Raw genomic sequence first — 22,277 nt, 5'->3', positions numbered from 1 at the left:
ACTTTCACTTCTTTTAACTCGTCATTTCTTTCACTTCTTTCTCAAGATTTAATTAAATAAAGAAAATAAAATTTTGAGCAAACACCCTCTATGCTATATGGTGTGACCGTCATTAAAAGAAGTGAAAGTAATAGAACAACTTAAAAAAAAAACGTTCTGCGTTGGGGTTTTGAAAACCCATCTCCTGCCAAATATTTCATTAGGTAGCTCTGCCCTAGGGTATCCAAACACTTGTGAGATGGTAAAGAGGGATGACAAGCTGCTCTGCCTTGTGTTGGTTCAAGTAGGGAGAACTTGACCATCCGCAGGCAAAAAGAGTGCTGGTTGGAGATCCAACCATCGAGACTGGATCACGTTTCAATTAAATAACGTCGAATAATTCATTATTATTAAAAGGTGTATAAAGAAATTTGGGTATAACATGATTCATCAATTGCCTATTGCACTATAACAAATAGCGGATTTATATTTCTTAGATATTCCTTTAGAACCCAAGATCTAAAATGAGAGAGAGAGAGAGATACAATATGAATCTCACAATATTTATTAAATATTTAATACTATACGAGAAATTCACTTGAAGAACCATAAATGTTGTAAGACTCATTTAGTCTAACTCTTTTCCACTCTAGACTCTATTCGAACTTCAGGAGATCTAACTCTACAAATAGTTTATTATCTTTTCAGTGTTCTATTTCTATTTTACTACAAAACTAAAATGAATAACTTCTTCCATTTCCAGTTATGGCTATTCATTCAAGTAATAGAATTGGGTAGCTTTTGAGCTACTCTTGGCCTTCAGAGACACTATAGAAACACGAATACTGAAGATTTGAAAGGTGAAAACTGCAATTATTTGACCCAACTGCAATTGCCTTGTTTCAGACCAGTGCAGAAACCTTCGGTGCCATCGCCTATTCTTTTTATAAATAAATAATTACTCAAAACCGTGCGCCATAGTTTATATTTTAACCATGAAAACAGTAGAACCAGGAATTCAATCCATAAAGACAAGTTGCTACCGTGATCTTCAAAACACCACCAAACTGCGCATTCTAATCAATCTGCAAAACGTTCCAGCTTGACGAGTCTTGAGCATCCAATTCTTCGGATCTACAACTGCATGTTTAAACAGATTTCAAACAACTAATGAACTTAGACCCACAAAATGAATTAATAATAGTAAAAACCCCACTGCACTGATATGTACGCACCAGGAAGACGACGACATAACCCCCGAGCTTTACGAAGAATAACGACTTGGTCAATCATAATGTTAAAAGTTCCAAATGGTAAAGAGATCAAGCTAATAAGATCATGTTGAACCAATATGCAACTAATATGGACTCCATTCTTTCCTGATTTTATCAACATGGTACATTTATCAACATGGCATTTTTGCTGCAGTATATATAATTTAGAAATCAGTTGGTCATAAATTTGCATAAAGCCAAACTCTAATGGTGGGAGGGGAGAGGAAGCACATCGGTGGCAGCAATCAGTGGCCTTGTTAAGAAATCCCAAAGCAGCTGCCCAGGAACCACCTGACATATTAGTCCCAACAATACGAAACTGCAAACCTTCAGCACCGACATCATGTCAAAAAGAGGCTGAACTTGTTCTTCGGAGCTGGTATTTCGTCTCAGATGATGATTCACAAGGCAACATTTTATCAAATTCCTATAGGACCAAAAGGAAAAAAAAAATCTATATTGGATTAAACATTAAAAAGAGGTAGAATGACAAGTTTGAGAAAAAAAAATGTATAGAAACATCTACCAAGGACAATTTATATGTAATAATATATATCTAAGGGTCCCTTTTGTCATATCATAAGTAACTAGTGCATCTCAGGAAGCCATTGGAATAATAGAATGAAAACATTAAATCTTAAGTCTCAGAGCATTTGGCAACTAAATATCATATGGGTAAGTACAGGAAATTGTATAGCAGAATATTTATTCAACATGTTTGGGGGGAATGCATCAAATAACTAAATACTATCACTACAGAACTTTAATAGTGTGAAATGCCAAGATTGTATCATGGAAAAATGAGTTTCTACCATCTCCAAAAACTAAGTCTTCTTCCTACGTGAAGATTGGAAAGTCAAACAGAGTTAAGCAAACCAATATATGGAACTTGAATAGGGATGGAGGTAATAACAATTTTATGAAAACAAAAAGCTGGTGGCATATTCCAATCTGTTACTCTGGTTTAACATCACCCAAATTGTAAAAATGCCATGACTGACTAAAAATTCCAAATTGCGACAGTGAGTGATCCAGCCAATCATCAATTTTTATTTTTTATTTTTTATTTTTTATCCGCGAAGGGTATTAGCAAATCATCAATTATTAATTACTAGTCCATGTATGCAGAATTTATTTCTAAATGACGAGACAAAAAGAAACATATTTCTAGGCAGTAATAATGGTCAGGCTATGAATAAGGTTTTGGAGCCATATGAAAGGGAAAACCATGAGCAATGAAAGATGAAAGCACAAGGTTGACCCCCCAAAATTTAAAAGGACTAGAAGGACTAGTATTACAATACAACTAATTACCATCTCTTGAAGGGGAGAATGGTATGTGCTACTTTATAGGAAAGACCTCCCACCATTCTCAGGCCATTTCACAAGGACCATCAAACAATCATCATCAAGGCCTACATCCGGGTGAGGCCAGGGTTAGGTTCTAGTTGGACCCGACTAAAGGGAGCACTTGCAAATCTACTGCATTCTTGGCACTGTTCAAACACCTGTTAGGTGCCCCAGTAGGTAGGCTGCCACTAAGCTTACACCCAAGTAGGGAGTAACAATCTCCAGTCACTCTCTTCAATCCTATTTTACTGAGGGGAAAACAAGGCCTACTTTCCTAATCAAAGTCAGTCCCCCACAAGTATATCATCCTCCAAACCAAATCAGGTATGTCCTAGATTTCATGTATCATTTAATTCATGTTTGGTCCTTTGCCTTTTACTCCTTTGCAAGGTTGCTAGAGCCTTGAGGAATGGATTATTTAGATGAGTTGGGTCGGCTTGGGCTATGCCCAGATGGTTTCAATAATTCCTTGCAACCTGGAGAGGATTATATGGCAGCACACAAATTGCAGCAGTGTGGAAGATCCCTCTCTTGTCTAGTATGGTGCATTTGGAGGTAAAGAAATGATGGAAACTTTTAAAGACCAAGAGCGGATGATGGAATGATTTAAAACTTAATTTTTCAATACTTTGTTTCTATGGACAGCCACAGTAGACTTTATTGAGCTGATCTTTCATGATTTCCTTGTAAGTTGTATCTCTCTCTCTCTCTCTCTCTCTCTCTCTCTCTCTCTCTCTCCAATTAAGGGTTTCTCCAGTACTCATCTTGCGTACTTGGGCTATCCCTTTCAAGCTTTTCAATAAAACTCTTGATTACTTATGGAAAAACAATAATTTTATTCATGCTGAGGATGAAGTTAGTTGCTGCATGCGTTACTATTGTGTATTTGGTCCCTAATTTAAGCCCACCTGTCTGAACACACTATCAAGTTAACAACAGTTCCATCACCATGAGACCCCAATTCAAAGCAGACCAAAACTTTCCGTTAAGTTGACATTTTATTGTTGGCAAACGGCCATAAGTACCAAAAAGAAAATGTTATAATGGATCACTGCATTCTACAGGCAAACAAAACTTGATTTAATAAAAATCAGTGTGGAAAAAAATGTAATTTTTTTTTGAGAAAAAGAAAAACAGAAAAAAATGCATTTGGTGCATTTTAATCTTTTATGCCACATTGATCATTTCGAACTAGAATGATTGATCGCCATCAACACCTAAAACTACTGGCACAATCTCAAATCCAATGCTTATCATTTCGCTTTGAGGGGAACCCCAGATAGAAAGGCAACTACCAACACTACTGACAAACCTCCCTTCTTTAGATAGAAACATTTAGACCATTAAACATACCCCAAGACCAAAATCGTGGACAAGGTGTGAAGTCTGCTATTAGTTTGCCAATACTTATAAAAGCTTTTGCCTAAACCAAACTAAGAACAAAAGAATCATGACAATATATAGCTGTACGCAATATAAGATAGAATATATATATATTTTTTTTCTAATCAATATAAGATAGAATCTAAAAGTACATCACAACAACCAAAACCAATACAGCCCTCGGAACCTAAAGTAGATGTCCAGGGAATAAAAACAACGAATATAGGACACAGGAACTTACACAATCCATTCATTGTGAAGGCAACCTTTTGTGGTGGAAGAAGTTATCAAATCACAGAAAGGAGACGCAATAAACTAATGGAAATACTTGGCACATGGGGTCACATGAACAGTACATATAACCAGTAAATGCACTGTTCACATTAGGGGTCTGCGCAAATCAAAACCCTTAAACTAAATAAAATAACAAATCAACTCAATAACTCCACAACCCATAATCTACTATTTGTTGAAGACTAACATTCTCCTCTATTTTAATAACAGAAGGAACAAAAATAACTGGAAATGATTACAGGATCCCATAACATAAACGGCCAGATTGAAATAGTTGAAGAACTACTGATCTCTTTTCTTTGCCCTTCTCTATTTAGCAAGGGTGAGAACCGAGTGTCATGATAGAATAATTTGGAGTCTAGCAGAAGAATCATTCTTGGGCAAGTCCCTTTATGCTGCTATGAACCACCACCCACATTTCTTGTACGAATATTTGATGTGCTCAAATACCTTTTTCCTTCCTACCAATCTCATCTCCATCTTATCCACTACCCCATCCCAAATAGCCTTAACCTTGGAAGAGGCCTCAAGAGTAAGACCTAGATATTTCATAGGCAATGAAGCTACCTTAGAACCGAAAATACTTGCCAAACTTCTAATGTTCTAGAGTTCGCCCATCGGCACCATCTCGGACTTTCCTACTAAGCTCACCTTTAGGCTAGAGACAGCTACAAAACAAATCAAAAGAGTCTTCATCACCAGAATATGACCTGAATCTGTACCACAAAAAAGTAGTGTGTCATCTGCATAAAATTGTGAAACATTAATAAAACCATTGTTAGTACTTCCCACCGAGAAGCTAGAGAGAAATCCCGCATCAACCACAACCTCCAACATCCCACAAAGCGCATCCATAGTAATCACATAAATAGGGGCACCGGGTCCCCCCTTGTCTCAAACCACATGAGCAATTAAAAGAAACCAACAAGGTACCGTTTACCAAGATAGAGAGCCAAATAGTGGTAACACAATGCTTAATCCACATCCATCACCTCTCCCCAAAACCACACCTCTCAAGCAAGTAAAATAGAAAATCCTAGTTCACATGGTCATAAGCCTTCTCCATACCTAGCTCACATAAAGTGCCTGGCACTCCACTTCTCAATCCACTCTCCAAACATTCATTTGATTTATCTCCCTTAACAAAGACTTTTTGAGATTTTCAAAATTATCTTCTCCATATCTGTGCTTATATGAATAGCTAGTACCTTGGATATTATCTTTACACCCCATTCACAAGATTGATGGGACGAAAGTCCTTCACAACTAAAGCCCCCGCCCTCTTTGGAATGAGTGCAATGAATGTCGTATCAAGACTTTTCTCGAACTTCCTGAAAGAAAAGAATTCATGGAAAACACTCACAACATCCTCCTTCACGATGCACCTCACCCTCCTCAAACAATCTTATCAACCAATTAGCACTATGAAAATCAATCATCTCAAAAGCCAAAATATCAAGTTTTGGCCTCCACGTATATTGTTTTGTATGGAGTCTCTCGTAATAGTTAACAACATGGTCCTTGATCTCAGAATGATCATTGAGAACATGACCTTCCGAATGGAGCATCTCAATGGCATTGTTCCTACAATGAGAATTTGCCACCCAATGAAAAAACTCTGTACATCTATCTCCTTTCAACCAAAGAAACTGAGATTTTTGCCTCCACGAGATCTCCCCCATCAAAATCAACTTTTCAAGTTCGGTAGCCATGGAACTTTTCCTCCTTGACTCCTCCAACAAAGCCCCTATGAGGGGTGTAAGATTATCGGTCTGGACCGGAAAAACTAACCGGACCAAACTTGAAACCGACCAAAAAACCCTTTTCCTCCTTGACTCCTCCAACAAAGCCCCTATTATTGGCACTGGTGTCCAGGATGAAGTAAAAAACCGACCGGAATAGACTAGACCGAACCAATAGTCTTATTGGTCGGTCTCGAGGTGTGGTTTTTTTGGAAAAGACCGAAACTTACCGAGACCGACCGAATGTAGATATATTTTTAAATATATATAATACTTATAAAAAAATATTATATATATAATACTTATAAAAAATATTATATATATAATATATTATTTTATATAGTAGTTGTATAAATTAATTATGTAATTTCTCATCCAAGGAATCACCATTGACCATATATAGAATGAAATTATTTAATATTCATTAACCACATAAAATATTAAAGAGATCACTTAATTTAATTTATTTTTTTGTCAAAAAAATAAAAAAGAGGAAAAAAAATGTTCATGGACCAAATGGACCGACCAGACTGATAGTTAACAGTCCGGTCCGGCAAAAATGATGGACCAACATTTTTGGTCCATGACATCCCCCAGACTGGACTGATTACACCCCTAGCCCCTATCTCTGCCCTACCCTCCAAACTTTGCTAATCTTTGAAAAGGGAATTCCTTTGACTATCAAAATTCCCAAAAACGTCCACATTCCACTTCTTCAAATTATTCTTTGAGGCTTTAAGCTTACATGCCAATATAAAAAACTAAGAGTGCCAATAAACTAGACCACCATTGTCTCACCATATCCACAAAACCATCAACTTTTAACCACATATTTTCAAACTTGAAGTACTTGTGACCCCCATGAATAACCCCCCCCCCCCCCCCCCCCCCCCCCCCCCACCCCACCCCCCAAAAAAAAAAAAAAAAAAAAACACAATCCAACATAATGGGAAAATGATCCGACCATACCCAAGGCAATCTCTTTTGACAATACTCTGCAAATGGGCCTCCCAAGGATATACAAGAAATCCTTCCAAACTTGACCATGCCCGGTTGTTAGACCATGTGAAAGCACCCCCAACCATGTGCTTTGCCGCCAAGCCTTATCATCCTCCCACTCAATTGTCTAGTCCACAGCCACTACTCTCCACAGACTCTTACGACAGGTTTGGTGCAAGGATTAGAGCTTGTAATATAATTGCTATTCCATTTGTTTGGAAACTTTGTTATTTCTAGGGATAACTTACATAATATCCATATTGAGTATAGAATCATGGTGAATGGGATCTCACTGCCTAGGAAGGAAAACTTTTTGCGATTTATCATGATTCCAAGAGATTCAAATTGTAATATTGATCAATCTTTTTTAATACAAACCCAGATGTGGCTTAGCTTTCCTTGGATTGTTACACCACTCCATTCAAATAACTTTCTTGATGGAAATGGCACACTGATCAATATTCACATAAAAGCACTCTCATCACTAATCTTTAAGTTGGCTCTCACTCCTACTACCATCAATGACGTAGAATTTCTTCCAACCTCTTCAATGTATTGGATTACACACCCCCCTTCTCTTGCACACACCACCCCCATTTCCTCTTGCAAAGCTTTTTCCCAGTTTTTTACTCAAGCATAAGGCATTTTCAACTATCAATCTCTCTCCTTTGAAACCCCAAGGGTGCCATAGTGGCCTTGGGGTGAATAGTATAAGCCGAACGTCCTAGGTTTGAAACTTCACATTCACACTCTTGGGGCTATCAAACTAAGGGAATTTCCCCTTAAATTACGCGAGATGCACTTGCAAAAAACTCTTTGTCGAGGTCATGTGCACCTCCCGGGATTAATCAGGACTTCATCTTGGACACTGGTGCCAACAAAAAAGTCTCTCCATTTTGTTCAAGGTTGTTGATCCTAAATGAAGTTGATGCGTACCTCAACCTCTTTCTTTGATTTCACTTTCATGCTTTAATCCCTACTTTAGTTCTAAAAAAAATAGTTCTTAATCTAAAAAGAATTGTGAAATTCAGCTAAATTTGTTATATTTTTTCATATTACTTTGCTTCCATTATATCAATCATCCTAATTTCAAATACCCACATCACAAATTTTTTATGAAGTCATTTACCACTAACTAGTCAACATTGATATAATTTTTAGGATGGTTTTCTAAGTTTTTTTTTTTTTTTTTTTTATAAGTAAAAATTTTATTCATCGAATGCAATAGGCGTAGCCCATGTACATAGGGAGGAAAGTTATGCCTCTATATGCAATCAAGGGAGTAATGTTGAAGTTCCGGTTCTTATTTTCACTTTATCCTATTTTATGAACGATCGTATGGACAAAGAAATATTGAGCTATCACAATTTTTTTATTTTTTTTATGTCAGGGAACCTCTCCAAGACAGGGCCCTTCAAACCTACCCCAGCAGAGTAAACTCTGGTCCCGTGCACCACACTCGGAAGTTTCCATACACAGAACTAGTTAAATCGCTAACTTTTTACTAGGGAGTGTGGCCCCAAAGAATTATATGCACCCATGAGCTCTTGAACCTTGGACTTTGGAGGGAGTGATACCCCAAGACCAAGGCCTTCACCAATTGGGCCAACCCCTTGGGGTTTAGAATTAAATATTAGAGAATGTCAAGTTTCAAAGATGTTGTATCAAACAGTGAAATATATAATCTGGGTTTTCCAGTATTACAACCAAACTAGTGAATAAAAAAATACCTATTCCAATCAATTTCCTTACATTTTTACTAATAACTATTACCTTTCCCAATGGTTTATTCATTGTACATGCCATGCATGCCCTTACTTGACAACAGTTAATACCCCAATATCAAATCGAAGCATGGCATCATTTGCCCTGCTCTGCCATTAGATCAATCAAAGGCATGCCCAAGTCACTATTTGGGATATTGTTTTTTGAGAAGTAACCATTTGGGATATCACTCTACCATTCCAACTTCAAGTGTTATTCGCAATGTGTAAGGAGAGTGAGGAGGTGTTCAATACGGTTTTATGAGTTAAAAGCTTGGTGGATTTGTTGGGTGGGGGGACTAGTCCTAGGATGAAGGAGTTCACAATGGCAATGATGTTGAATCTAGTAAGACTTGGAGGGGAAAGGAAAGGGAGGGAGGTGAGGGAAATGGTGCTCCTAGTGTCTTCTTTACCTATGAAATATCTTGGTTACCTTTGGGGGCTCCTCACAGAACAGTGTCTATTTGGGATGTTTTGATTGAGAAGATAGAGAGGAGACTAGCTGGTTGGAAAAAGATCTATTTGTCCAATGGGGGCAGGGTTACATTGATTAAAAGCACCTTGTCTAATTTACCAACTTATTTCCTCTCTCTTTTCCCTCTTGGGGGGGGGGGGGGGGGGGGGGGGGGGGGGGGGGGGGAATTGGTGTACTAATGAAATATAAAGGGGTGTTTGGGGTGGGATTATGGAAATCCATTCGGTTGGGATGGGGGGATTTTGTCAAAAACATTAATTTCAAAGTGGGGACCGGGACTAATATTTTCTTCTGGCACGATATTTAGTGTGGTGATTTAGCTCTTAAATTAGCATTTCCTAAACTTTTCAGGATTGCTAAAAATAAAGGGGCTGCTGTGGCTTGTTCATATTTGTTTCCTAACAATATGTTGAATTGGAATGTGGAATTTACTAGAGATTTACAGGACTGGGAAGTGAGCGAAGCTGTTGATTTCTATGTAAAACTTTATGATTCGAAGATTGATCAGATCAGGGAGGATAGGATGCAGTGGGTTCATGATAATAAGTCCAGATTCTCTGTGAAATCCTATTACAAGGTGTTAAATAGTCATGGTAATATAACATACCCTTGGAAATAAATTTGGAAAGCTAGAGTGCCCGGTAAAGTTGCATTTTTTCTCTCGAGAAAGTTTTAAATACTGATAATTTGAGGAAAAAAGGCGTTTATATGCGATGGATTGGTGCTTCATGTGTAAAAAAGATGGCGAATCTGTTAACCACCTGTTTCTTCATTGTGAAATGGTGATTGCCTTGTGGAATGAGTTATTTGCAAGAGTAGGCATTACTAGGGTGATGCCTTTTCATGTGGTGGATTTCTTGGCTAGCTGGCAAGGTGCAATGGGATGTGGAGGTAGTGCAGCTAAGTGGAGAATGATTCCTTCGTGTTTGTTTTGGTGTTATGGCTTGAGAGAAATGGGAGGTGTTTCGAAGATTGTAAACGCACAATGGGAGAATTTATGGATTTTTTCTTTAACACTTTAAATTTTTGGGTGAACAATCTTGTGCAGGATATGAATATTTGTAATGCTTTATTTTAGTACTGTTTTGCTTTACCTTGTACTTAGGTGTATTCTCTTATATACTTCCTGTGTACTTGAGCTATGCCTATTTACTTAGAATAAAATCTCTTATTACCTATAAAAAGCAAATAGTCCTCCGAGTGTTGGAGAAAGCGCTAGGCACACTTGAATGCAAATGCAATCCAGAGTCTAGGCACAAAGAGTAGAGTGCAAAGTGGTGCAAGATCAAGTCTACTTGAAGTAAAGCGCACATTTTAAAAAATGATGCAACAAAAAAATCCTTCAACTAAAAAAAGGCTTAATAAGATGATAATACATTTAGCATACTAACCCATTTAATTTTAATATTGTGAAACATGATAATCAAGAATCAACTAACTACATATAATAAAATGTTAAGAGGACATGGTTGTAATAAGTGTAACTTGTGAGAGTATAACTGTCAATTGTATGTAGTATATATATTGCTGTAAATCAATGAATGGAAAAAAGGGATTCCCTCCACGAATATCCACATCAGAGCAATGAGTAGTCAGTTGGTGGCAAGTAATGTATAGTGGTTCAACTAGGAGCAACCAAACTCGAGCTCACTGTTGCCTGAGCTCACTTAAGTGTTTTTCAGTGTCCTATCTAATTCTTGTCGCTGGATTTGAGTTCACAAATTTGAGCCACAGTCACCTGAAGTCACTCAACGTGGGGGACGTGATGCCACAAGTAATCAAACTCGGGGTCGAGAATCTTGTAAGTGCATCCATTGTGGTCACACTAACCACAATGGTAGACTATTGTTGGGATCTACATGATAGACCATCTGGGTCCGCTAATCAAACCATTTGCCAAGATGTTATATCACAGTCACCGAGCTACAACCCAACTCCAAATATGATTAGCATATCAAAGGATGAGTATGATCAGCTTTTGGGTTGCACACGGGCTTCATCTTCCACAGCTACTCTTGCCCACTCAAGTACAGCGTCCACACGTCTTGTCTCATCCACCTAAGATCTATGGATCATTGATTCAAGAGTTAATGAACATCTGATCGGTTTGTCCTCTACCTTATCTAAGTTAGATATTGTGACATCTCCAAAGTTGGATCTACTAAACTCACTGACTCTATATCCTTATCATTTGTTCTATATGCTCCCAGTTTTCCCTTTAGTTTGATGTCTATTAGTAAGATTACTCAAAGTCTTCAATGTTTAGTGACCTTATACCCCTATTCATGTATCTTTCAGGATCTCAAAACGGGCAACAAGATTGGTACGGGATATGAAGCTGGTGGTCTATTATCTTGATGTTAAACCGTCACCCACTTGAGCCCTTACATCCTCCACATCATCTGCTTATGAATGGCATTGTCACCTTGGTTACCCATCTCTTTCCCTTATGAAGCGTCAAGTTAGAAATCTAGGAAATGTGTCTCTCTTTCCTTGTAAAGCATGTCAACTTAGTAAACATCATTGCGTGTCTTTTGTACCTTAAGTCTATAAATGAGCATCAAGTCCTTTTGAATTGGTTCACTCTGACATATGGGGACCAATCAATATTGAATCAAACAAGTTTCAGTATTTTGTCACATTTGTTGATGACTACTCTCGTGTGACATGGGTGTTTCTTATGAACGCAAGATCTCAACTTTTTTCCATATGCAAAGTGTTCTGGAAAGAAATTAAAACCAAATTTAACAAAAAGTTTCAAATTTTGCATTTTGATAATGCTAGAGAACATCAATCTAGTGCCTTTGCTACTAACTTAAGTAATAACGAAATTGTTCATCAAACTCCATGTTCCTATACACTCCAACATAATGGGGTGGCTGAAAGCAAAAATCGTCATTTGTTATATGGAACCAGAGCTCTTTTATTGTACATGCATGTTCTTAAACGTTTTTGAAGTGATGGTGTTCTTACTGCTTGTCACCTTATTAACCGTATGCCTTCATCAGTTCTCGATAGTTCCTCTCCCTTCTCCATTTTGTTCGCTTCATCTCCCCCATTCTCTCTCCCTCCAAAAAATCTTTGGGTGTGTTTGCTATGTTCATAACCTTGGCCCAGGCTTTGATAAGCTCAATACACATTCTACCAAGTATTTTTTTGTTGGTTATTTCCGAACTCAAAAAGGATATTGCTGTTATAGTCTTGTTTTTAGACGCTACTTCATGAGTGTTGATGTTACCTTCCTTGATTTCATACCCTATTTCTCGAACACATCTTCAAGTGTTGAGTGTGATCCTTTACAATTACCTAATCTTACACTTTCTCCTTCACTCACACTTTCTCTTTCACTCACCCAATCTTATGCAACCCTCCTTATTGCCTTCTCTAGTTCCTTTACAGATTTACTCACATCGCTTGCGACCACCAGTTCCCATGCCTCCACCAACCGTGTCTCCATCTTTAGATCCTGAGTTACCTAGTACTTCAGATTCTCCACATATTGCTCTCCGCAAAGGTACTCATTCTTGTGTTACTCAACATCTAATTAGCCAATTTGTCTCATATCATACCTTATCTCCTTCATTCTCATGTTTTAGTTCTCAACTTTCAAAACTTTATGTTCCTAAGACAGTTCAAGATGCTTTATCTAATTCGAGATGGAGGACAGCTATGAAAAATGAAATGGATGATCTTCATCATAATGGGACATGGGATCTTGTTCCACTATCACCTGGTAAACAACTTGTTGACTGTAAATGGATATATACAATCAAATTTCATCCTGATGTTTCTATGGAACATCTGAAAGTCCACTTGGTTGCTAAAGGTTACACACAAATATATGGAATTGATTACGAGGAGACTTTCTCCCCAGTCGCCAAAATCTCCTTTGTTCGAGTGTTGATCTCTCTTGTTACTGATTTAGACTAACCCTTATTTCAACTAAATGTTAAAAATGCATTTCTACATGGCGACTTGCATGAAGAAATTTATATGGAGCAATCACTTGGGTTTCTTGCTCAGGGGGAGTATTAGGTACTGTATGCAAGTTAAAAAAAAGGCATTATATGGTTTGAAACAATCTCTTCGAGCATGGTTTGGGAGGTTTTCTGATGCTGGATTGGCATTTGGTCTTCATAGATGCCAAACAAACCATTTGGTATTTCACCAACATAGTGATGCAGGTTACATTTTGTTGGTTGTATATGCGGATGACATTGTAATTATTGGGATTGACTTTGCTGGAATTGCTAGGTTGAAATAGTTTTTACTTGATCAATTTCAGACAAAATACTTGAGTAAGTTTAGATATTTTCTTGGAATTGAAGTCAGTAGATCTAAAAATGCTATAAACCTATCTCAAAGGAAATATGTACTTGACCTTATGGAAGAAACTGGTATGTTGGATACACGATCTATTAACACTCCTATGAACCCAAATCGTAAATTCTTAAAAGAGGAAAATGAGTTGTTTGAAGATCCAGGTAGGTATCAAAGACTTGTTGGGAAATTGAATTATCTCACTATCACTAGATCAGACATCTCTTATGCAGTTAGTGTACTAAATCAATTTTTACAAACGCCCAGGGTTTCACATTGGGATGCTGTAATTCATATTCTTCGTTATCTTAAGTGAGCTCCTAGCCTTGGATTGTTGTATCGACCAAATGGACATCTTAAGGTTGAAGCATTGTCAAATGCTGATTGGGCAGGATGCCCTTCAGATAGAAGATCTACTACATGATATTGTACCATTGTGGGAGGTAACTTAGTTACATGGAAGAGTAAAAAAACAAGCAGTAGTAGCTCGGTCTAGTGCATAAGCTGAATGTAAGGCAATGACTCACACTACTAGTGAGCTGACATAGTTGCAACACTTCCTTCAAGATATTGGGTTTCCAACTCCTATCCCTTTTCAGTTATTTTGTGACAATCAAGCTGCAGTACATATTGCTTCTAATCCTGATTTCCATGAGAGAACTAAACAAATAGAGATTGCTTATTACTTCATTCAAGATAAGATACTAAGTGGTAATATTTCTACACCTTTTGTGAAGTCTGCAGATCAACTCGTGTATATGTTTACTAAGTCATTGTATTGTAGTCAGTTAAAACTTATTTGTTTCAAGTTAGAGTTTATATGATACATATGCCCTAGCTTAAGGGGGAGTGTTAAGCGGACATGGTTGTAATAAGTGTAACTTGTAAGGGTATAACTGTCAATTGTATAGAGTATATATATTGTTGTAAATCAATGAATGAAAAAAGGGATTCCCTCCATGAATGTCTACATAAAACATACCAGTTTATATAATTGCCATGCTTTATGCAATACCCATATTGACAATTGAGTGAATGTGGTGTATGGGATCTCATATTGCTTAAAAGGGAGAAGTTCTTGCTCTTTATAATAATTTTAATGGGGTTACAATTGTACCATTGACTAATCCATTTGAAGTAGGCCCAAATGTGGCTTGGACCTCCCTTAGGATGCTACAAATGGTATCAAAGCCTATTACAACCAAACATGTGGGACTTGAGCTGTGCCACCTATGATGGAATGGCCCAACGAGGACGTCGGGAACTTAAGGAGGGAGTTTATAATACCCCATACTGACCGATAAGTGTAGGTAGTATATGAGATCCTACATGCTTAGAAGGGAGAAGTTCGTGCTCTTTATAATGATTTCAATGGGGCTTCAATTATAGTATTGACTAGTCCTTTTGGAGTAGAGACTAGGTGTGGCTTGGGCCATCCCTTAAGGCGTTAGAAAAGATATCAAATTCTATCCCAACCATAAGCGTGGGACTTGAGCCGTGTCACCTATGATGGAATGGCCTAATAAGGTTGTCGGGAATTGAAGGAGGGAAAATTGTGATACCCCATATTGACTAATGAGTGTAGGTAGTGTATGAGATCTTACATTACTTAGGAGAGATAAGGTCTTGCTCTTTAAAATAATTATAATAGAGCTCAAATTGTACCATTAACTAGTTCTTTTGGAGTTGGGCTCCAATTGTACCAAATGAGTGGCATATCATCCATAGCCTTGGCTTTGGGAGAAGGAAGAAGCTTGGCTCGGTGGTGGTTTTCGGTGGGCCAAAAATGGGCCTAACCAAGTGAGCTTCAATTTGGAGTATAGAAAGGGTTTCATTTAGAGTTTCGATTGGATCAAGTCCAAATCAAAATATTACCAAGATGTAAGAAAGTGTTTAGAGGTATATGTGTATAATTGAGTGGTTAATAGCATGAGGAAGTGATTTAATCAAGTGATTAAGTAAATCGACCACTTTAGGGTTTGGAAACCAAGTCTAGGGTTTCGGCCAACACATGGGATTTAGGGTTTCGGTTGGTTTTCAATGGTTTAGGGTTTCACTAGGATCGAAACCCTCTTTTGGTTGGTCAGAATAGTGTTTGGCATAGGAGGAATGATTACATGGCTTGATTTACCCTCCATTCCATCACACTTCATTCCATGTGACAAGTGTCCTATTACTATTCAAATAAATGGCTAGGATTGTGTCATGTGTCCAACCAAAAAGTAATTCTAGTGATTTTAAGTGAAATTAGACATTCTACATGGCAATTTTCCAATTACTCGAACCAATTGCCATGTGGCACTTTCCCAGGTGTTACTATTCATCCAAAAAATTGTGAAACTTTTTATTACACCATAAAATCCTAAATAATTATGAGTCTAGTGGTGCAATTCGTTTCGCAAAATTCGACTTCTAAGTACCTTAATTAAATAAATAAAAAGGAGCTCCCGACTACTATTCATCCGTAAAGCAAGAAATATATTATTGTACCGTAAAATCCTAAATATTCATATGAGGCTAATGGTGCAATTCGTTTCATTAACTTGTACTCCTAAGTACCTTAAATAAATAAAAAGTTAACTCTGTCACCATAGTGGGTTGGGATCCGACTATGCTGACAGACTAAAATCAAATTGGCCACTCGATTCATAAAATCTTTTTTTTTATAAGTAAAATTAAATTGTATTAATAAAAGAATAGGCATAGCCAAGTGTTACAAAGAAAGCCCTACTCTAAGTGGGGGCAAAAGATACAAGAAAGTCATGAAAGGCTTGACCATGAAAATTAATGGCAATGGTCCAAGTACAAAGAGTTCTAAGAAAGAAAGCTTTTAGTTCCTCCATCGATCTCTCTGCCCTCAAAAGTCCGTTCATTACGCTCCTGCCATAAACACCACATGATACAAATAGGAATCATCTTCCAAACAGCCTTGATCTGTTGATTGCCTCTTAAATCTGTCCAGCTAGCCAATGCCGCCACAACTGCTTCAGGCATAACCCAACCCAAATCTAATCTACTAAATACCTCGTTCCATAACCCTCGAGATATATCACAGTGTAATAAGAGGTGGTCCACTGTTTCTCCCCCATTCTTGCACATACAACACCAATTTGCGATGATCACCATTCTTTTCCTCAAATTATCTATTGTGAGAATCTTACCCAAAAAGGCAGTCCACACAAAAAATGCAGCTTTGAGAGGCGCCTTATGTCTCTCCACGGGAACTAAAGAGGATGTTCTTGTGAAGGAGACTTATAGAACAAGCAAACTGAGAACATACTTTTACTTGTTGGTAACCACCACAATAAGTCAGCTTGCTGATTGTTATTTTGGAGGGAATACAACAAACTGAGAAGAGCTTGTATACTGTCCATTTCCCAATCATTTGCCACCTGGCTAAAATTGATGTTCCACTAAATTTGTCCCCCTACTATTGCCCTAGCTCCCTCCACTGAAATGTCTTTGGCATTAGCGATCCTGAATAGAGCAGGAAATAAGTCCTTTAAAGCTGCATTACCGCACCATACGTCATGCCAGAATTTAATTTTGGCTCCATCACCTAGGCGTAGTCTTGAATGGCGAGAGAAAACCCCCCATTCTTTCCTTATGTGTTTCCACAAACCCACTCTGCATGCCCCTCTCACTTCATTGGAGCACCATCCTCCCCATGAGCCACCATATTTACTCTCTATCACCATCTTCCATAGTGCTTCTAGTTCTTTATGGTATCTCCATAACCATTTTTCAAGTAACGCCCGATTAAAAATTCTCAAGTTTCTTATGCCCAAACCTCCATTAGAAATGGGGCTACATACCTTCTCCCACTTGACAAGGTGGCATTTAAATTCCTCGCCTATTCCCCCCCACAAAAAATCCCGTTATAATTTCTCAATGCGAAGCGCCACACTTGCTGGAATAGGAAACAAGGACAAAAAATACGTCAGTAGGTTGGATAGTGTACTCTTTATCAAAGTAATCCTTCCACCTTTTGCCAGGTACATTCTCTTCCAACCTGCTAAGCGGCGCTTTACTTTCTCAATCACTGTGTCCCAAACGGAGGCTGCTCTCGAGGCGACTACCAACGGGAGGCCAACGTATGTCATAGGAAGTGAGGCCGTCTTGCACCCCAAGGTATTAGCCAACTGTCGTAGATTCTGAACACTCCCGACAGGCACCCAGAAGATGCTTTAAAATAAAGTAAAAGGGCCTTCAATACTCGAACCTAGTTACGGTTTGCCTCATAGAAGTTAAGAGTGTCATCTACAAAAAATAGGTGAGAAATGTTAATAGAACCCCCTCCTGGAGGTCCGATCGAGTAACTTGACACCCGCCCGTTGAGGACCAAGCCTGAAATCATTCTGCTTAGCGCCTCCATCACAATAACAAAAAGTAGAGGGGACAACAAGTCTCCTTGTCTTAGGCCTCTTGTGCTGTCGAAGAAACCTGTTGGGCTTCCATTTAACATAATTGAGTATTTCACCGTAGAAATACACCAACCTGTTGTCTTAGGCCTCTTTTTGGGATTTCACGGCGTTATCTAAGGTTTAAAAAAATTTATCCATTGAATTTCTCTTGGTTCGTTATAGTCAGTCAAAATAATCCCACGAATTAGAGGCCAAAACAAAACCTGGTGAAAAAAACTCTCCTAACTTCCAAATTGATCTACTAAATTGTGAGATATATCCCCAATATTGCTCCTACTTCATTTTAATCCTCCAAAGCAAGGAAACATGGGACTAACATAGCATTTATATTATATCAAAGAATTATTTCATCTACCTAGCCAACCAATTCCATTGAGAACAGTATAACACACTGACCACGATCAACATAAAAAATTCCAGATATATTATATTCAGCGCCACGATGAACAGCTTTTGCCAATAACTACTAGCGAGTGGCATTTCACACAATGCAATATTGACATAAACTCATCAACAACAATAACAATCAAACTCATTACAATCTATCTATAATGATCTTCGAACTGTTACCCGCTATCATATTTTCAAACTCTGTAGAAGTCCTATTTTAAACTTACTTTCCCCATCTCCATTTTGTTACTGTTAATTATGATCAATACCATGTTAAATATCAATAGATGATGGAAAGTTATATTTGGCATAGAATTATGATCGCTTCTTATTCTTTATAATTAGCCACTCCTATTCATCTAAAGAGAGTAGAATCAACCAATTACACCTTTGTAAAGAACTTCCTTCTTTTCTTTGTTCCATATATGAAAAGTCTCGTCTCAATGAACTGAGATGATGCATATGCTGCTCAATAGGTCTTGAACTCACGAAGCATCTTCCACCCAGTTCTTTTTATATATATAGGTAAAATAAAAACCAACTGGGTCTTATAGGGAGAAGAGGGGTTATATCATGCAGAATCATATACATAATCTTGTGTGGCAACAACTGACTATCTTTATCAAGACGAAATTCATCACATAAGAAGTAACTCTAGTCTTTTCTTTTTATAAGTAAAGAAGTCACTCTAGTTATGACATGATAAACTTATCTCCACAATGGAATGCTTCTGCCTTATCAACTTTAGAGAGCACTAGAAATTAATATACTACCTTTTTAGTAGCAATATACTATATAACAATAACAACTAAAAAGACACCACAAAAAGTTTAAAAGTATTTATAATAGCAACATAGCAGAAAATAAACACAACATCTTTTTGATAAGTAAATAAAACATGAGACACTGATTCTTACCTTCTCTTTCTTGAGCTTTGTATTCTCCTCTTCTAGATGTGAGACTTTGCTCACTAGCTCATTATGGTAAGCCTGTGCAGTCCCAAACGGTTAATCAATGAACAGGGGTAGCATAAACCAACATAAGTAATTTCGAAAAGGAAACAACCACATAAGCCTACCTGTTTTCTAGCTCGTGAGCGTGCAGCCGATTCCCTGTTCTTGATTTTTCTCTTAAGCCTCCTGTCCAAAGTCTTCTCAAATGTATCTGAGGCAGTCCTTTTCCATCCAGACGCTGTTGTATCGGATAACGAGCACGTTGAAGGGGATGATGACAAACCCATGTTTTGTGGAAAATTTTGAGGGGTCACTGCCTCAACAATATCCAACCCCATGGTAGGACCTACAGAAGCTTCGGCAAAAAGCCCTGCTTGTACAAGGAAGTCCTCTAAAGTCGTTTCCCCAAGTTTCATGCTGCTATCCTGACCCTTTGGCCCTTCGCCATACCTCTTGTTCTGCCCTTGTTGAATCTCTGTCCACACTTGATCAACCGTCTTCCCACTCAATGCCCGAGCCAATGTTGCACTAGGCTCACGTTGGAGGGAAGATGCTGAAGAGGAGTTGTCATTGTCCATTACCATGGATTGATTTGCTTCAGCAGTCCACACTTTCTGCAGAAGCTCATCAAGGTTCATGCTACCCACTGGTTTCCCCATGTCCCCCAATTGGTTTTTTACTTCATCAAGGGTGAGGTTATACCATGAGCTCTGCCTCGTCAGTGGGGATGGTTGTAAATGAGGCTGTTGACCATTGCCTTGAGACCCCATTGTTTGAATCCCCATTAAACAAAATTCGAACAAGAGAAGCCTGCTACTGCAACAGACATTAATATTTCTCAAAATTAGTAATGAGCATAAACTGGAAACCCTAGGGCAGTATTTGGGTGGCATTTTATTTGTCCCAAGTATTTTTTACAGATTAAAGAGCAAAAAGAAAACCTAGAAAAGGTACTTTGAAGATGACCAACAATTTACGTCCAAATTGCGCAAACACACATGTACCGATCAAACGGGTTCTAACAACACCCTCATGCTTCATCTGGTGAATTGGTTAGCAAGCAAATCCACCAAATGTATTAGTATATCCAACGTTTTTGAGCTAATTACAAACGGGAAAATAAGATAGCAACAAATTTTCCCACCATTTTGCGATACAAATACAAGCAGAACTAAAATTCCTCAGGAATTATCTCAAAACTGAAAATGAAAATAAAAGAAATGAAAGAGGTGGACAAAAAAGATCTACCAGGAGGATTGGGGTTGAATCCACGAACCAGTCGTGAAAGGATTTTTCACCTTTTACATGAGGAATCCCCGCCCGGTATCTGTATTCCTCTATATACGTACGCGTGCGTACGTAAGTGTGCAACGGAACACAGCACAACTGAGGAAGAGGAAGAGGGGAAGGGAGAAGGGGAAGCGAATGGAGGATAAAAAAACAAAACAGAAGAAACGCCAATAAATTCTTGGCTTTTCTTCGATCGGTTTCTGTGAATACCGTTTACGGTGGTTGCCTCGTTGCGGCCGGAGGCGCTCGCTGCTCCTTTATAGATGGCATGTGCCTAACTTCCTAGCTGGGCCTGGGCCATGCTTTGACAATTAGTAGATGTATTTGTTGTGACGAGTAGCACTATATTAAATACTGCACGTGCTTGGTATGAATTTTTTATTTTTGAAAGTATGCTTGGTATGAATTTAATATTTTATACCAGAGTTATTCCACTTTCTAGTCCTATAATATATATGTAAGGTGGAAAAGAGATTAAAAAAAAGATAAAAAAATAAAAAAATAAAAATAGACTTATAGTGTAGGATTGAATAATTATTTTATTTTTTTATATAATTTTTTTTCTCAACTTATTTTTTTTATATAATCAGGCATATCATAAGGTGGAATGCAATGGGTATTAATAAAAAAGAAATGATATTTACAATTATAAAGTGTGTAAGTTCTGTGCACTCTTTTTTATAAAAGTAGATAAATTTAGAATTTATATGAAAAAATTATTCTTTTTAATAATGAATCTTAAATTTTTTTTTAAATAGTGTGTAAGTCTTACATACCCAAAAACTATGTATAACATTATTCTTAATACAATACTGATAAATCTCATAATGAAGTGGATTACATCGATATCTTATTCAAGTCTATTAATGGTGAGCTCAACTAAACTTAAACCTATCTGTAAACGGAAATCTTGATCTCTTTATTTATTTATGAATAATGATATACGGACAATCTTTTTTAAGAATTCTTTATATAACTATGTTTTAAATTAAAAATATTTCTACAAAACGATATTACTTTTATAAGTTATTTTTACAAAAATGTCCCTCATATAAAATAAGACTGTGTGAAGGATTGTGAAAATAGTTATATGTGTATCATTTTCCTTTGTTTATACTATACTCGGAATTGTTAAGTTGTCTATTGTCGAATTGCTAAATATGGGATTGGAGTTACACGTATATTATTTGTTGATTGGAAAATGATAGTCAATCACCCAGCTTATATCATTGGATTTGATCATTCAGCTATTTTTTTTTACTTAAAAATTAAGAAAGTGACTATTAGTAAAAATGTGTATTTTTTCTTAATGGTTAAAGATGTTAAAAATATATTTAAAAAAAAAATCCAAATACACAAGGGGCATACAAACTGGGCGGCCTAGCATTGTCCTTTGCCAATTTCATCAAGACAAACTTTCTTGAGTGGAGTCAGTTGCAAGGACTTCTAACTAAATATGATGAGCCCTCTAGACAATGATCAATTGAGTAGAGATAAAATATCTCTCCATTTTAGTAGAAACACCAACATGAAGTTGCAAGCATTGATACTAAAATAGGCAAAAGTGAAATGAACTGGAGACTTTATAAGAAGTTTTTAGGTCTACCCCCAATGATTGGTAGAGCTCAAATCTGGAATTTC

At 37.5% G+C, this 22,277-nt stretch overlaps 1 protein-coding gene across 4 annotated transcripts; it reads right to left on the bottom strand.

Moving 5' to 3' along the window:
• Positions 1–825: 825 nt before the first annotated feature.
• On the bottom strand, positions 826–20,923 carry LOC122294469 (ABSCISIC ACID-INSENSITIVE 5-like protein 2). Of its 4 annotated transcripts, none has more exons than XR_006237631.1 (5): positions 20,595–20,922; positions 19,472–20,162; positions 19,311–19,382; positions 1,215–1,680; positions 826–1,119 (listed from the first exon to the last, which is right to left on the bottom strand). XR_006237631.1 is itself a non-coding variant. In XM_043103233.1 (5 exons), the coding sequence occupies exons 3-5, from the start codon at positions 20,129–20,131 to the stop codon at positions 1,600–1,602; spliced, it is 813 nt and encodes a 270-aa protein (XP_042959167.1). In that variant the 5' UTR covers positions 20,132–20,162; positions 20,288–20,387; positions 20,595–20,923; the 3' UTR covers positions 826–1,599. The 4 variants fall into 4 exon arrangements, 3 of the variants coding, with proteins under 3 accessions (XP_042959167.1, XP_042959168.1, XP_042959166.1); XM_043103233.1 differs by adding an exon at positions 20,288–20,387 and having other exon boundaries at positions 826–1,680; positions 20,595–20,923; XM_043103234.1 differs by having other exon boundaries at positions 826–1,680; positions 19,472–20,159; positions 20,595–20,923.
• Between the last annotated feature and the right edge of the window lie 1,354 nt (positions 20,924–22,277).

Source organism: Carya illinoinensis, chromosome 14 (genome assembly GCF_018687715.1).
Source record: "Carya illinoinensis cultivar Pawnee chromosome 14, C.illinoinensisPawnee_v1, whole genome shotgun sequence".
Classification (NCBI taxonomy): Eukaryota; Viridiplantae; Streptophyta; class Magnoliopsida; order Fagales; family Juglandaceae; genus Carya; species Carya illinoinensis.
This window is presented reverse-complemented; position numbering and strand designations above follow the sequence as displayed.

Coding starts and splice junctions, on each gene's coding strand:
- LOC122294469 (XM_043103233.1), bottom strand. CDS start 20,131: ATGGGGATTCAAACAATGGGGTCTCAAGGCAATGGTCAACAGCCTCAT. Junction 19,383..19,471: donor GCTCACGAGCTAGAAAACAG/GTAGGCTTATGT, acceptor GGGACTGCACAG/GCTTACCATAATGAGCTAGT. Junction 1,681..19,310: donor CAAAGCTCAAGAAAGAGAAG/GTAAGAATCAGT, acceptor TTGGTCCTATAG/GAATTTGATAAAATGTTGCC.